This window comes from Carcharodon carcharias, chromosome 34 (genome assembly GCF_017639515.1).
Source record: "Carcharodon carcharias isolate sCarCar2 chromosome 34, sCarCar2.pri, whole genome shotgun sequence".
In the NCBI taxonomy this organism is placed as follows: Eukaryota; Metazoa; Chordata; class Chondrichthyes; order Lamniformes; family Lamnidae; genus Carcharodon; species Carcharodon carcharias.
The window spans coordinates 13715255-13731091 of NC_054500.1; the positions used below are offsets into that span (position 1 = coordinate 13715255).

The window sequence follows — 15837 nt, forward strand, 5'->3', positions numbered from 1 at the left end:
GATTGACTGAAACTGATTTCAATCCTGATATTTTGCCCCTCACAGGCTGTGAAGGGTCTCCGTGCTCTCCATCTGGACTGGATTCCCGGGTGTGCCTAACAAACACTCTTCTCATTGCAGGTCCCCCTTGTGGAACAGCGTTAGTGACCAGGAGAAGGCCGGGCTCAAGCTGAAGATTAAGGATGACGGGGAATTCTGGTTAGAGTCTGATCGAATTCTTTGCTTATTCACGGGCTGGTGGGTTGCTAATGAAAGGTGATTTCTGGCTCCGTGCTGGGATAGCTGCTCATCGGTGAGACAATTACACTGATGGTCCCACTGGTGTTTAAAGAATAACATTGTTGGGCCATTAGAGAGGGATCACACAGTGCCAGATAATGGGAGACCAGAAGACCCCACATAAAGGGGAACCTGTGAAGATCCATCACTAAGCTCTGGCTGGCTGGCACACAGTTACCTCAGAGCCCCAGAAAATGAACGGGGGTGGTTAGGGTTAGGGATGTATAGAGATGGGGATGGTTAGGGTTAGGGCTGTATAGGGATAGGGGTGTTTAGGGTTAGGGCCCTGTAGGGATGGCGGTGGTTAGTGTTAGGGCCCTCTTAGGATGGAGGTGTTCAGGGTTAGGGCTGTATAGGGATGGGGGTGGTTTCGATTAGGGCCCTCTAGGGATGGGGGTGGTTAAGGTTTGGGGTCTGGATTGCCACCCAGCAGCTTCCAATAGATTCCTGTGATAACCCCTGCAGTCGAATAGGCCAGTATTGAAGCTGATAGAATTGAACATTAGGGTTAGGAGGAATTGCCCAGGTTCAGGAAATTTTGGACCTGTTGTGGGTTGAATACACACCTGGGGCAATGCCACTTGTCCTCGCTCTCTAACCTTCTGCCTTGTGTCTCACCCCCACGCCCCCACTCCCTATCCAGGATGCCAGCCAACATTTTCTGTGAGAACTTCACAGGCATCGAGCTGTGTAGCCTGCAGCCCCTCTGTCAACACAGCACCACCTGCGTCTGGGCTATTACCTCCCATGAGGGCAAATGGATGGCGGGGATCAGCGCCGGCGGAACCCCCAACGAAGGTAGGAGCACGATGGGCAGGGGCACCATGCCCAGTGCCGCCTCTCTGCAGCCCCCCCCCCATCGCTGACCGGCACTGACTGTTAAGGTTGTGAGACGCGGGTGGGGGGGTGGGGGGGAAGGGGGTTCAGTACCCAGAGTGCAGGGTAACAAGGCCGAGAAGCAAAAGTCCTGGGCGAGAGAGCGTTCGGAGTGAGACGCGAGTGTGGTAGGAAGGACAGGACTGAGCAAGAAGTGAGACATTCCAACGCTGGTGAGGCCGGAGGGAGGGTCACTTGGGAAAAGGAGGGCAGCCCAAGATATTTCGACACGAGGCAGATGAGTTGCGGTTGGCAGCCTCAGCAGGAGCTGCGTGGGCACCATGCCAACTGTCTCCTAGTTTCCGTTACCGTAAAAAAGGGGCAAAGCTCCAACTATGCGAGACAGGCCAAGCACCGCCGAAAGACCACCGGCCCGGAACACTAGCCCTGTTTCTCTCTCCACAGATGCTGCCAGACCTGCTGATGGTTGCCAGTGTTTTCCGTTTCTTATTCTGAGAGAAAGGCTCATGTTCATTTGACAGTTCAGCACTCCCTCAGTACTGCCCTGAAATATCAACCAAAATTGTGTCATTAGCGTGGGCCTCAAAACCCAAACCTTCAGGGCCCAAAGCAGGAGGGCTCCTGACTGAGCTACAGGGAACACTTGGGTGGGCAGTGGCTGAATTGGAGAGTTGTAGGGGGCTCTGGAGGAGTCTGTGCCAGACTTGCTATGTTCCCTGCTCTCTGGGACACTGGAACCTTGGCAGTTAGGTGTTGCGAGATGGAGACATGTTTCCACACAGTACATAGCACATGCCTGAAACTGAAGCAATGCAGGAATGGCTTGACTTGCAGGGACGATTGGGGGGGGGGGCGGGGTGTGGACAATGGGCCTGTTGGTACACGCATGAATAATTTCCCCAACATCATCTCCACCGTGACATTTGTTACAGGATCACAGAATGGCTCCTGCGCAGAAGGAGGCCATTCAGCTCATCCGGTCTGTGCTGGCCCTCTGAAGGAGCAACTCACTTAGCGCCTTTCCTCCTCCCACCCGTCACCCACCATCACCCACAACCCCCGGACCCAGCTCTCTCCCCACAGCCTTGCATGTTCCCCTGTTCAGGTAACAAACCTCTCAGAGGCCTCGACTGAACCTGCCTCTCAGACAGTGCATTCCCCATCCTAACCACTTGCTGAGTGGAAACGATTCCTCTTGTGTCACCATTGCTTCTTTTGCCATTGACCTCAAACCTGTGCCCGTTTGTTCTCAGTCCTTCCACCAGTGGGAACAGTTTCCCCCTAGCTACTCTCTCCTGACCCCCTCATGATTTTGAACACCTCTATCAGATCTCCTCCAGACCATCTCTTCTCCAAGGAAACCAGTCCCAACTTCTCCAATCTATTTTCATAACTGAAGTTCCTCATCCCTGGAACCATTCGCCTGAATCTTTTCTGCCCCCTCTTTAACGCCTTCTCATCTTTCCTGAACTGTAGTGCCCAGAACTGGACACACTGCACCAGTTGAGGCCGAACCAGTGGTTCATATGAGTTTAACACAACTTCCTTGCTTTTCTACTCTATGCCCCTGTTAATAAAGCCTAGGATAGTGTACACTTAACCGCTCTGTCAACCTGTCCTACCACCTTCAATGACTTATGCACCCATTCACCCAGGACCCTCTGCTCCTGCACCCCCTTTCAAATTGTACCCTCTATTTTATGTTGTCTCTCTGTGCTCTCCCTACCAAAATTAATCACTTCACACTTCTCGGCGTTGAACTGCATCTGCTACCTGTCCACCCATTCCACCAACCTGTTAATGTTAATGAAAGAAAACAGTGTGTTTCCTGAGGAGGATAAGTCCTTTTATCTTTTATTTATTCTTTCATGAGATACTCACGAACATACGAGTTAGGAGCAGGAGTAGGCCACTCGGCCCCTCCGGCCTGCTCCACCATTCAATCCATCTCGCTCTGCCTTAAAAATATTCAAAGACTCTGCTTCCACCACCTTTTGAGGGAGAGAGTTCCAAAGACTCACGACCATCTGAGATGTGGACATCTCTGGCCAGACCAGTATTTGTTGCCCATCCCAAATTGCCCTTGAACTGAGTGTCTTGCTCGGCCATTTCAGGGGGCGGTTAAGAGCCGACCACATTGCTGTGGGTCTGGAGTCACATGTAGGCCAGACCGGGTAAGGACAGTAGATTTCCCTCCTTAAAGGGGCATTAGTGGACCAGATGGACTTTTACAATAATCGCTGAGCGCTGACGTGGTCACCATTACTGAGACTAGCTTTATATTCCAGCTTTATTAATTGAATTTAAATTCCACCAGCTGCCATGGTGGGATTAGCCCGGACTTCTATCATCTCCCCCATCTCTGCACTCAACCCCTCTGATGCAGTGAGGTAGTGTTCATGGGGAATGAGAAGGCCTGACTATCTGTGGATAAAGTGCTTACTACTGTGTAAGTTACATAGACACATAGAGAGTTTTCATATTCAGAACCCACCAACCACCACTCCCCTGACAGCACCCCACCGGCTCACCCCATTACTCCCCCCACCCACCTGCCCCCCAGCCTGCTTCCTCTCCATGGGGTCGAAGGTCAGGCCCAAAATTTGATGCGGCATCAAAAGGTGAGAAGCTGCAGTTAAGAAGTTAGAAGATCCCGAGTCTGACTCCATCATCCAGGTTGATGCAGCCAGCGCAGTACCGAGGGAGTGCTGCACTGTTGGAGGCGCCATTTTTTGAATGCGATGCTAAAGCTGAGGCCCCATCCTGGCTGGGAGGTTAACAATCCTGTTGGGCGTTTGGCAAAAAAAGGCCAGGGACTCTTGCTAGAGTTCTACAGGGTTTCGGTGAGGCTGCGTCTGAATTACTGTGCGCAGTTTTGGTCCCCACATTTAAGAACGGACATACTTGTGTTGGAGGTGGCACGGTGAAGGCCCCTGGGATGAGGGGGTTGTCCTACAGTGAGCGGCTGAGCAAACTGGGCCCATTTTCTCTGGAGTTTAGAAGAATGAGAGACGACCTCATTGAAACGTGCAGAAGTCCGAGGGGGTTCGATAGGGTGGACACTGGGAGATCATTTCCACTGACCGGGGGATCTAAAACACGGCCGGGGTTGGGGGGGGCGGGTGCGGACAGTCTCAGGAAAAGGGGCCGATCATTTAGGACTGAGATGAGGAGAAATTATTTCACCCACAGGGCCGTGACTCTTTGGAATTCTCTACCCCAGAGGGTTGTGGATGCTCCATTGTTGAATGCATTTAAGGCTGGGATAGACAGACAGATTTTTGGCTTCTCAAGGAATTAAGAGCAGGAAAATGGAGTTGAAGGTGGAGCAGGATGGAGGGGCCATGTGATCTACTCCTGCTGCTATTGCTCGGGCAGGATTTTCCACTCGGCGTGTGGGTGCGCACCCGACACACACGAGCGTGAAATAGGGCGCAATGATGTCCGGCAAGCGTCCTGACACCATCGCGCACTCCCGCGATATTTCAGTCAGTGGGCGCCCGCGAGCGTCAACAATTAAGAGGGTTGTGAAGCCCCTTAATCAATTCATCAAACTGAATGTTTTGCTGCCCGTCCTCCCTCATGGTTGGTGGGCAGGCGAATAGACCAGGGGGCCTTTGCATTAAACTGAATGTTTCTCTGCCCGTCCTCCCTCATGGTTGGCGGGCAGGTGAATAGACCAGGCGGCCTTTGCATCAAACTGAATGTTTCTCTACCCGTCCACCCTCATGGTTGGCGGGCGGGTGAATAGACCAGGCGGCCTTTGCATCAAACTGAATGTTTCTCTACCCGTCCACCCTCATGGTTGGCGGGCGGGTGAATAGACCAGGCGGCCTTTGCATTTTTTTGCGAAACCTCATCCGGCGGGTGGGGGGGGGGGCGATGAGATTTCGGACAGTGACTGGAAAAAAAAACAGTAAAAATGTTTAAGACTCGTCTTTCACAAGTCCCTGTTCATGCGACATGCGGGGATGCGTTTTCCTTACTTTTTCAAATCTTTATTTCTCGTGTTAAAAGTCGCCAGCTCCCTGAGGCGGCTCTGTGCCCCGGGGAGTTTACCCTGAGCCCATCCCCCGCGCACGGGCACACTTCAGCGCTCGCCCTCCTCCCGTACCCCACACCGGCAGCGCCAAGGTTAGCAGCAGGCGTTTCTCGCTGGCCACCCGTTAATTGGCCAATCGGGGCGTGGTCGCGGGAGGTGGACCCCTCCACGGCCAATCCCAGGCCCCCTCACCTAGGGGGAAAAGCCTCCCCCTTTTGTTCTTGAGTGAGATGTCCCGGTTTGCTGGCCAGCAGTTCTCTTCCGACCAAAATCTCCCAGAAAAGCAAGGAGCAGGGCTGAACGCTGTGCAGAATTTGGCTGCCATGTTTACATCCGACAGCGACTACACGAGAAAAGGGATCGATCGCGATTAAAGTAGTGACAGCCTGCAAGTGCAGTTAAATTGCTTTATAAATTCCACAGCTATTTTAAAACATATTCTGATGAAACCCAGTTTGCTTTTCAAACTGTGCAGGATGGGCCTGAGGGAGGGGGAGCCCACAAGATTAGTGTAATTGTACTATTAGCGATAGAGTTGACCCAAATAGATTCCCTACCTCGCTTGGAACGTGCACTTTTTTTTTAGATGCACCCCAGCTTGCAAGAGAGGTTTTAAGGCTTCTAAGTTTGCCAAATGCTCTTTTTCAGTGAATCCTGTCACCAATACATTGTCTAAATAGACTACAACCTGGGGCAGCCCCTGCAGTAAGATTTCCATTGTTCTCTGGAAGATGGCGCAAGCTGAGGAGACATTGAAAGGCACTCGTGTATATTGGTACAACCCCCTGTGGGTATTAATTGTGACAAATTCCCGGGGGGCATTATCCAACTCTAGTTATTAATAAGCATGGCTCATGTCAAGCTTTGTGTACACTGTCCCTCCTGTCAGCTTGGCATACAGGTCTTCGATTTTCGGAATGAGGTGCCTGTCTGGCTTAGCTACTTTATTAACCATCAATTTGTAGTCTCCACAAATTCGGAAGGTTTGGGTCAGGTTTAAGGATGGGGACTATTGGTACTGCTCATTCTGAGAACTGAACAGGTTGTATAACGTCCAGTTTCTCTAGTCTGTTCAGCTCAGTCTTGACTTTTTCTCTCAGGACATATGGCACCGGTCTCAGCTTCATCAAGTGAGGGGTTGCTTCCAGATCCACAGAAATCTTGGCCTGCAGACCCTGGATTTTCCCCAGTTCGTCCTTGAAGGCTGTGGTGTACTTTCTAAGTAGCTCTGGTAGCCCACTTGTTCTCAACTGGAAAATTTCAGTCCATTCTAACTTAAACTCCTTTAACCAATTTCGCCCCAGGAGCTTTGCCAATTGGTTTCCAGAATGGACAGTTCCTCTGCTTATGCCTTTCACATGAATGTCTTCACCCATATATACTTTTTAGCTTGGTGGCTGTTTCTTCAAAACTTAATTGATGTTCATCATTATTCAAATATCTGGAGGTATCTTCTCCAGTTACTGTAGCGGAAGCTCCTGTGTCCACTTCCATTCTAACAGGTTTGCCATTTACTTTCACTGTGACAAATATCGGTTCTGTCTTTCCAACTTTCAGATTAAACAACAAGTAAATGTCTGAATTTGTTGTTTCAGGCTCTTCTACATTGTAGATTTCATTGGGCTTCTCCTTTTGTTGACAAGTCTGCTTGAATCTTTCCTTGTGCTACCTCATCACATGTCCATTTCTATCACAATAGTAGCATTCGGTTTTTTTAAACTGCCAATCGCTAAAAGACTGATTGTTTCCACCTATAATAAAATTATTCTTCAATTTCGCTGCTAAGTTATTTTTCTTTATTTTTCGTCTAGTGGAGGCTGTTTCCTGCTTCTCGGCAGAGTCTTGCTTTCTTACGCCACTCTCGGCTGAGGTTTCCCGCCTGATGTGGAGGATGGCGCCATTTTGCTAACCCTGTACTGCTTTTGAATCTCTTACAGCGCTTTCCATGGTCAGCGCTATCTCTAGCACCTTCTTGAAATCCAGATTCACTTCGGACAACAATCTTTTCTGAATAGTGTCCTCTTTCAGACCACACACTAAACGATCTCTGACCATGTCGTTCAGAGTTGTACTGAACTCACAATGTTCCATTAGCTGCTTCAGATTTGCCATGTAGCATGCAATTGTCTCACCCAGGGCTCTATTTTTCACAAAGTAAACTTGAACCTCTGCATTGTGGCTGAGGGCTTGGGTTGACAGTGACCCAAAATCCTTCGAATCTGGGGCACTGGGTGTCGTCAGTCTTTGAATCAGACACTAGGTTTTGCTCCCACAAGTACTCAAGCGGATTGCTCGCCTCCTTTTCCCCCATAATCTCGTTCGCTTGAAAAAAGAACATGAGGCGTTCCATGTATTAAGACCAGTCCACTGTGGCTGGTTTAAAGGGATAATTCTCCCAAATTGTGGCATTTTGAAACTGAATAACTTCTTCAATTCTAACGCAGCTTGCTACTTACAATCACTGGGCGAGGTACAGTGCCGATTTCTTTTTAACTTGATTTCTTCTGTTCAATCCTGTTTTATCCTCATCGCCAGTCTGTTGTAAGGTGGCCAAGTTGTACATTAGTGATAAAATTGATCTGCAGACACTTCTTGGGTGGGAGCTTTAAGTTTATTTACAATATACTCAGCAGCAACTACACGTGTGCTTTCAACTCCAACTCTATCGCTGCACTGACTGCTGAAGTAGCCCTGGTACTCTTCTCTTGGTTACTACAAATCATGTGATCTTGCCTAACAATTATTATTCTCAAAGGCACATTACACACTAAATAACACCATAATTACTACCTTGGGAGTTGGAGGCACAATTCAGGGAGCTGAAGTTACAGAATGGAGGGCTAGTCTGTTTAGGGTTACACTTGCAGAGTAGACACGCACAGAACATTGTGCTAAAAGCAAAATACTGCGGATGCTGGAAATCTGAAACAAAAACAGAAAATGCTGGAAAACCTCAGCAGGTTTGGCAGCATCTGTGGAGAGAGAAACAGAGTCAATATGACCCTTCTTCAGGAACATTGTGCAGCTTGGCAGTGGCAAGGAATGCCAATTTCTAATGGCTGCCAGCACTCATACAATCATAGAACAGTTACAGCAACAGAAGGAGGCCATTCAGCCTCTTGCGCCCATGTTGTCTCTCTATAAGAGTAACTCACCTAGTCCCACTTCCCCATCTTTCCTCTCAGCCCAGTAAATTTCATCTCTTCAGATAATGATCAAAGTCCCTTTCGAAAAGTTCTCAGGCAGCGCGTTACGGATCCTAGCCACTCATGACTCTGGGTAGATTTCCATTTGGTCCCAAGTTTCCCAGATTCACTAATGATTTCCGATTTCTCCCCTGGTTCCCCCCATGACCCATTTACACAAGGCACCTTCTGATTCACTACACCTTCAGATTCACTAATACACCTTCAGATTCACTAATGATTTCCGATTTCTCCCCTGGTTCCCCCCATGACCCATTTACACAAGACACCTTCTGGACAAACCCTCAGTTCAGGCTGACACTGTTTGAGAAGGATGATGATGCAGGTGATGATAAGCTCTCCTGCACAATCGCTGTGGATCTCATGCAGAAATATCGCCGGCAGAAAGATAAGACAGATTACCACTACATCGCTTTCTACATCTACGAGGTGAGTAAATCCAAAATCATCAGTTACACAGAATGAAATAACAAGCAAACTTAACACAAGGAACTGTATATACTAGATATTGTGTTACACAGGGAGCTGTATATATTAAACATTGTGTTACACAGGGAGCTGTATATATTAGACATTGTGTTACACAGGGAGTTGTATATATTAGACATTGTGTTACACAAGGAGCTGTATATATTAAACATTGTGTTACACAGGGAGCTGTATATATTAGACATTGTGTTACACGGGGAGCTGTATATATTAGACATTGTGTTACAGAGGGAGTTGTATATATTAAACATTGTGTTACACAGGGAGCTGTATATATTAGACATTGTGTTACACAGGGAGCTGTATATATTAAACATTGTGTTACACAGGGAGCTGTAGATATTAGACATTGTGTTACACGGGGAGCTGTATATATTAGACATTGTGTTACAGAGGGAGTTGTATCTATTAAACATTGTGTTACACAGGGAGCTATATATATTAGACATTGTGTTACACAGGGAGCTGTATATATTAGACATTGTGTTACACAGGGAGCTGTATATACTAGATATTGTGTTACAGAGGGAGCTGTGTATATTAGACATTGTGTTACACAGGGAGCTGTATATACTAGATGTTGTGTTACAGAGGGAGCTGTATATATTAGACATTGTGTTACATAGGGAGCTGTATATATTAGACATTGTGTTACATAGGGAGCTGTATATACTAGATATTGTGTTACAGAGGGAGCTGTATATATTAGACATTGTGTTGCACAGGGAGCTGTATATATTAGACATTGTGTTACACAGGGAGCTGTGTATATTAGATATTGTGTTACAGAGGGAACTGTATATATTAGACATTGTGTTGCACAGGGAGCTGTATATATTAGACATTGTGTTACACAGGGAGCTGTATATATTAAACATTGTGTTACACAGGGAGCTGTATATATTAGACATTGTGTTACACTGGGAGATGTATATATTAGACATTGTGTTACAGAGGGAGCTGTGTATATTAGACATTGTGTTACAGAGGGAGTTGTATATATTAAACATTGTGTTACACGGGGAGCTGTATATATTAAACATTGTGTTACACGGGGAGCTGTGTATATTAGACATTGTGTTACACAGGTAGCTGTATATACTAGATATTGTGTTACACAGGGAGCTGTATATATTAGACATTGTGTTACACAGGGAGCTGTATATACTAGACATTGTGTTACACAGGGAGCTGTGTATATTAGATATTGTGTTACACAGGGAGCTGTATATATTAAACATTGTGTTACACAGGGAGCTGTATATATTAGACATTGTGTTACACAGGGAGCTGTATATATTAAACATTGTGTTACACAGGGAGCTGTATATACTAGATATTGTGTTACACAGGGAGCTGTGTATATTAAACATTGTGTTACACAGGGAGCTGTATATACTAGATATTGTGTTACACAGGGAGCTGTGTATATTAAACATTGTGTTACACAGGGAGCTGTGTATATTAGACATTGTGTTACACAGGGAGCTGTATATATTAGACATTGTGTTACACGGGGAGCTGTATATATTAGACATTGTGTTACACTGGGAGCTGTGTATATTAAACATTGTGTTACATGGGGAGCTGTATATACTAGATATTGTGTTACACAGGGAGCTGTATATATTAAACATTGTGTTACACAGGGAGCTGTATATACTAGATATTGTGTTACACAAGGAGCTGTATATATTAGACATTGTGTTACACAGGGAGCTGTATATACTAGATATTGTGTTACACAGGGAGCTGTATATATTAAACATTGTGTTACACGGGGAGCTGTATATATTAAACATTGTGTTACACGTGGAGCTGTATATATTAGACATTGTGTTACACTGGGAGCTGTATATATTAAACATTGTGTTACACAGGGAGCTGTATATATTAAACATTGTGTTACACAAGGAGCGGTATATATTAAACATTGTGTTACACAGGGAGCTGTGTATATTAGACATTGTGTTACACGGGGAGCTGTGTATATTAGACATTGTGTTACATAGGAAGCTGTATATATTAGACATTGTGTTACAGAGGGAGTTGTATATATTGAACATTGTGTTACATGGGGAGCTGTATATATTAAACATTGTGTTACACAGGGAGCTGTATATATTAAACATTGTGTTACACAGGGAGCTGTATATATTAAACATTGTGTTACACAGGGAGCTGTATATATTAGACATTGTGTTACAGAGGGAGCTGTATATACTAGATATTGTGTTACACAGGGAGCTGTATATACTAGACATTGTGTTACACAGGGAGCTGTGTATATTAGATATTGTGTTACACAGGGAGCTGCATATATTAAACATTGTGTTACACGGGGAGCTGTTTATATTAGACATTGTGTTACACAGGGAGCTGTATATATTAGACATTGTGTTACACAGGGAGCTGTATATATTAAACATTGTGTTACACAGGGAGCTGTATATACTAGATATTGTGTTACACAGGGAGCTGTGTATATTAAACATTGTGTTACACAGGGAGCTGTGTATATTAGACATTGTGTTACACAGGGAGCTGTATATATTAGACATTGTGTTACACGGGGTGCTGTATATATTAGACATCGTGTTACACAGGGAGCTGTGTATATTAAACATGGTGTTACACGGGGAGCTGTATATACTAGATATTGTGTTACACAGGGAGCTGTATATATTAAACATTGTGTTACACGGGGAGCTGTATATACTAGATATTGTGTTACACAGGGAGCTGTATATATTAGACATTGTGTTACACAGGGAGCTGTATATACTAGATATTGTGTTACACAGGGATCTGTGTATATTAAACATTGTGTTACAGAGGGAACTGTGTATATTAAACATTGTGTTACACAGGGAGCTGTATATATTAGATATTGTGTTACACAGGGAGCTGTATATATTAAACTTTGTGTTACACGGGGAGCTGTATATATTAAACATTGTGTTACACGGGGAGCTGTATATATTAGACATTGTGTTACACTGGGAGCTGTATATATTAAACATTGTGTTACACAGGGAGCTGTATATATTAAACATTGTGTTACACAGGGAGCTGTATATATTAGACATTGTGTTACATAGGGAGCTGTATATACTAGATATTGTGTTACACAGGGAGCTGTATATACTAGACATTGTGTTACACAGGGAGCTGTATATATTAAACATTGTGTTACACAGGGAGCTGTATATATTAGACATTGTGTTACACAAGAAGCTGTATATACTAGACATTGTGTTACACAGGGAGCTGTATATATTAGACATTGTGTTACACAGGGAGCTGTATATATTAGACATTGTGTTACACAGGGAGCTGTATATATTAAACATTGTGTTACATAGGGAGCTGTATATATTAGACATTGTGTTACACAGGGAGCTGTATATATTAGACATTGTGTTACACAGGGAGCTGTATATATTAAACATTGAGTGACACAGGGAGCTGTATATACTAGACATTGTGTTACACAGGGAGCTGTATATATTAGACATTGTGTTACACAGGGAGCTGTATATATTAGACATTGTGTTACACAGGGAGCTGTATATATTAAACATTGTGTTACACAGGGAGCTGTATATATTAAACATTGTGTTACATGGGGAGCTGTATATACTAGATATTGTGTTACACAGGGAGCTGTATATATTAAACATTGTGTTACATGGGGAGCTGTATATACTAGATATTGTGTTACACAGGGAGCTGTATATATTAGACATTGTGTTACACAGGGAGCTGTATATATTAGACATTGTGTTACACAGGGAGCTGTATATACTAGATATTGTGTTACACAGGGAGCTGTGTATATTAAACATTGTGTTAGAGAGGGAACTGTGCATATTAAACATTGTGTTACACAGGGAGCTGTATATATTAGATATTGTGTTACAGAGGGAGCTGTATATATTAAACATTGTGTTACACAGGGAGCTGTATATATTAAACATTGTGTTACACGATGAGCTGTATATATTAGACATTGTGTTACACTGGGAGCTGTATATATTAAACATTGTGTTACACAGGGAGCTGTATATATTAAACATTGTGTTACACAACAGCTGTATATATTAGATATTGTGTTACACAGGGAACTGAGTATATTAAACATTGTGTTACACAGGGAGCTGTATATATTAAACATTGTGTTACACAGGGAGCTGTGTATATTAGACATTGTGTTACACGGGGAGCTGTGTATATTAGACATTGTGTTACATAGGAAGCTGTATATATTAGACATTGTGTTACAGAGGGAGTTGTATATATTAAACATTGTGTTACACGTGGAGCTGTATATATTAAACATTGTGTTACACAGGGAGCTGTATATATTAAACATTGTGTTACACAGGGAGCTGTATATATTAAACATTGTGGTACACAGGGAGCTGTATATATTAGACATTGTGTTACAGAGGGAGCTGTATATACTAGATATTGTGTTACACAGGGAGCTGTATATACTAGACATAGTGTTACACAGGGAGCTGTGTATATTAGATATTGTGTTACACAGGGAGCTGCATATATTAAACATTGTGTTACATGGGGAGCTGTTTATATTAGACATTGTGTTACACAGGGAGCTGTATATATTAGACATTGTGTTACACAGGGAGCTGTATATATTAGACATTGTGTTACATAGGGAGCTGTATATATTAGACATTGTGTTACACAGGGAGCTGTATATATTAGACATTGTGTTACACAGGGAGCTGTATATATTAAACATTGTGTTACAGAGGGAGCTGTGTATATTAGACATTGTGTTACACAGGGAGCTGTATATATTAGACATTGTGTTACACAGGGAGCTGTATATATTAAACATTGAGTGACACAGGGAGCTGTATATACTAGACATTGTGTTACACAGGGAGCTGTATATATTAGACATTGTGTTACACAAGGAGCTGTATATATTAGACATTGTGTTACACAGGGAGCTGTATATATTAGACATTGTGTTACACAGGGAGCTGTATATATTAGACATTGTGTTACACAGGGAGCTGTATATATTAAACATTGTGTAACACAGGGAGCTGTATATATTAAACATTGTGTTACATGCGGAGCTGTATATACTAGATATTGTGTTACACAGGGAGCTGTATATATTAAACATTGTGTTACACGGGGAGCTGTATATACTAGATATTGTGTTACACAGGGAGCTGTATATATTAGACATTGTGTTACACAGGGAGCTGTATATACTAGATATTGTGTTACACAGGGATCTGTGTATATTAAACATTGTGTTGCAGAGGGAACTGTGTATATTAAACATTGTGTTACACAGGGAGCTGTATATATTAGATATTGTGTTACAGAGGGAGCTGTATATATTAGACATTGTGTTACACAGGGAGCTGTATATATTAGACATTGTGTTACACAGGGAGCTGTATATATTAAACATTGTGTTACACGGGGAGCTGTATATATTAAACATTGTGTTACACGGGGAGCTGTATATATTAGACATTGTGTTACACTGGGAGCTGTATATATTAAACATTGTGTTACACAGGGAGCTGTATATATTAAACATTGTGTTACACAGGGAGCTGTATATATTAGACATTGTGTTACATAGGGAGCTGTATATACTAGATATTGTGTTACACAGGGGGCTGTATATACTAGACATTGTGTTACACAGGGAGCTGTATATATTAAACATTATGTTACACAGGGAGCTGTATATATTAGACATTGTGTTACACAAGAAGCTGTATATACTAGACATTGTGTTACACAGGGAGCTGTATATATTAGACATTGTGTTACACAGGGAGCTGTATATATTAGACATTGTGTTACACAGGGAGCTGTATATATTAAACATTGTGTTACATAGGGAGCTGTAGATATTAGACATTGTGTTACACAGGGAGCTGTATATATTAGACATTGTGTTACACAGGGAGCTGTATATATTAAACATTGTGTTACAGAGGGAGCTTTGTATATTAGACATTGTGTTACACAGGGAGCTGTATATATTAGACATTGTGTTACACAGGGAGCTGTATATATTAAACATTGAGTTACACGGTTAGCTGTATATACTAGACATTGTGTTACACAGGGAGCTGTATATATTAGACATTGTGTTACTCAAGGAGCTGTATATATTAGACATTGTGTTACACAGGGAGCTGTATATATTAGACATTGTGTTACACAGGGAGCTGTATATACTAGATATTGTGTTACACAGGGAGCTGTATATATTAGACATTGTGTTACACAGGGAGCTGTATATATTAAACATTGTGTTACACAGGGAGCTGTATATATTAAACATTGTGTTACATGGGGAGCTGTATATACTAGATATTGTGTTACACAGGGAGCTGTATATATTAAACATTGTGTTACGTGGGGAGCTGTATATACTAGATATTGTGTTACACAGGGAGCTGTATATATTAGACATTGTGTTACACAGGGAGCTGTATATACTAGATATTGTGTTACACAGGGAGCTGTGTATATTAAACATTGTCTTAGAGAGGGAACTGTGCATATTAAACATTGTGTTACACAGGGAGCTGTATATATTAGATATTGTGTTACAGAGGGAGCTGTATATATTAAACATTGTGTTACACAGGGAGCTGTATATATTAAACATTGTGTTACACGATGAGCTGTATATATTAGACATTGTGTTACACTGGGAGCTGTATATATTAAACATTGTGTTACACAGGGAGCTGTATATATTAAACATTGTGTTACACAACAGCTGTATATATTAGATATTGTGTTACACAGGGAGCTGAGTATATTAAACATTGTGTTACACAGGGAGCTGTATATATTAAACATTGTGTTACACAGGGAGCTGTGTATATTAGACAGTGTTTTACACGGGGAGCTGTATATATTAGACATTGTGTTACATAGGAAGCTGTATATATTAGACATTGT

General features: G+C 43.2%; 1 protein-coding gene across 1 annotated transcript in view; it reads left to right on the top strand.

Annotated features, from left to right (window-relative positions):
* LOC121272554 (calpain-2 catalytic subunit-like) overlaps positions 1-8829 on the top strand; it is a 93165-nt gene extending 84336 nt beyond the window's left edge. Inside the window, exons 8-10 of the mRNA XM_041179204.1 lie at positions 121-198; positions 923-1077; positions 8630-8829. Of these exons, the coding sequence (XP_041035138.1) occupies positions 121-198; positions 923-1077; positions 8630-8829 (433 nt within the window). The remainder of the gene's footprint in view (positions 1-120; positions 199-922; positions 1078-8629) is intronic.
* The last annotated feature ends 7008 nt before the right edge of the window (positions 8830-15837 follow it).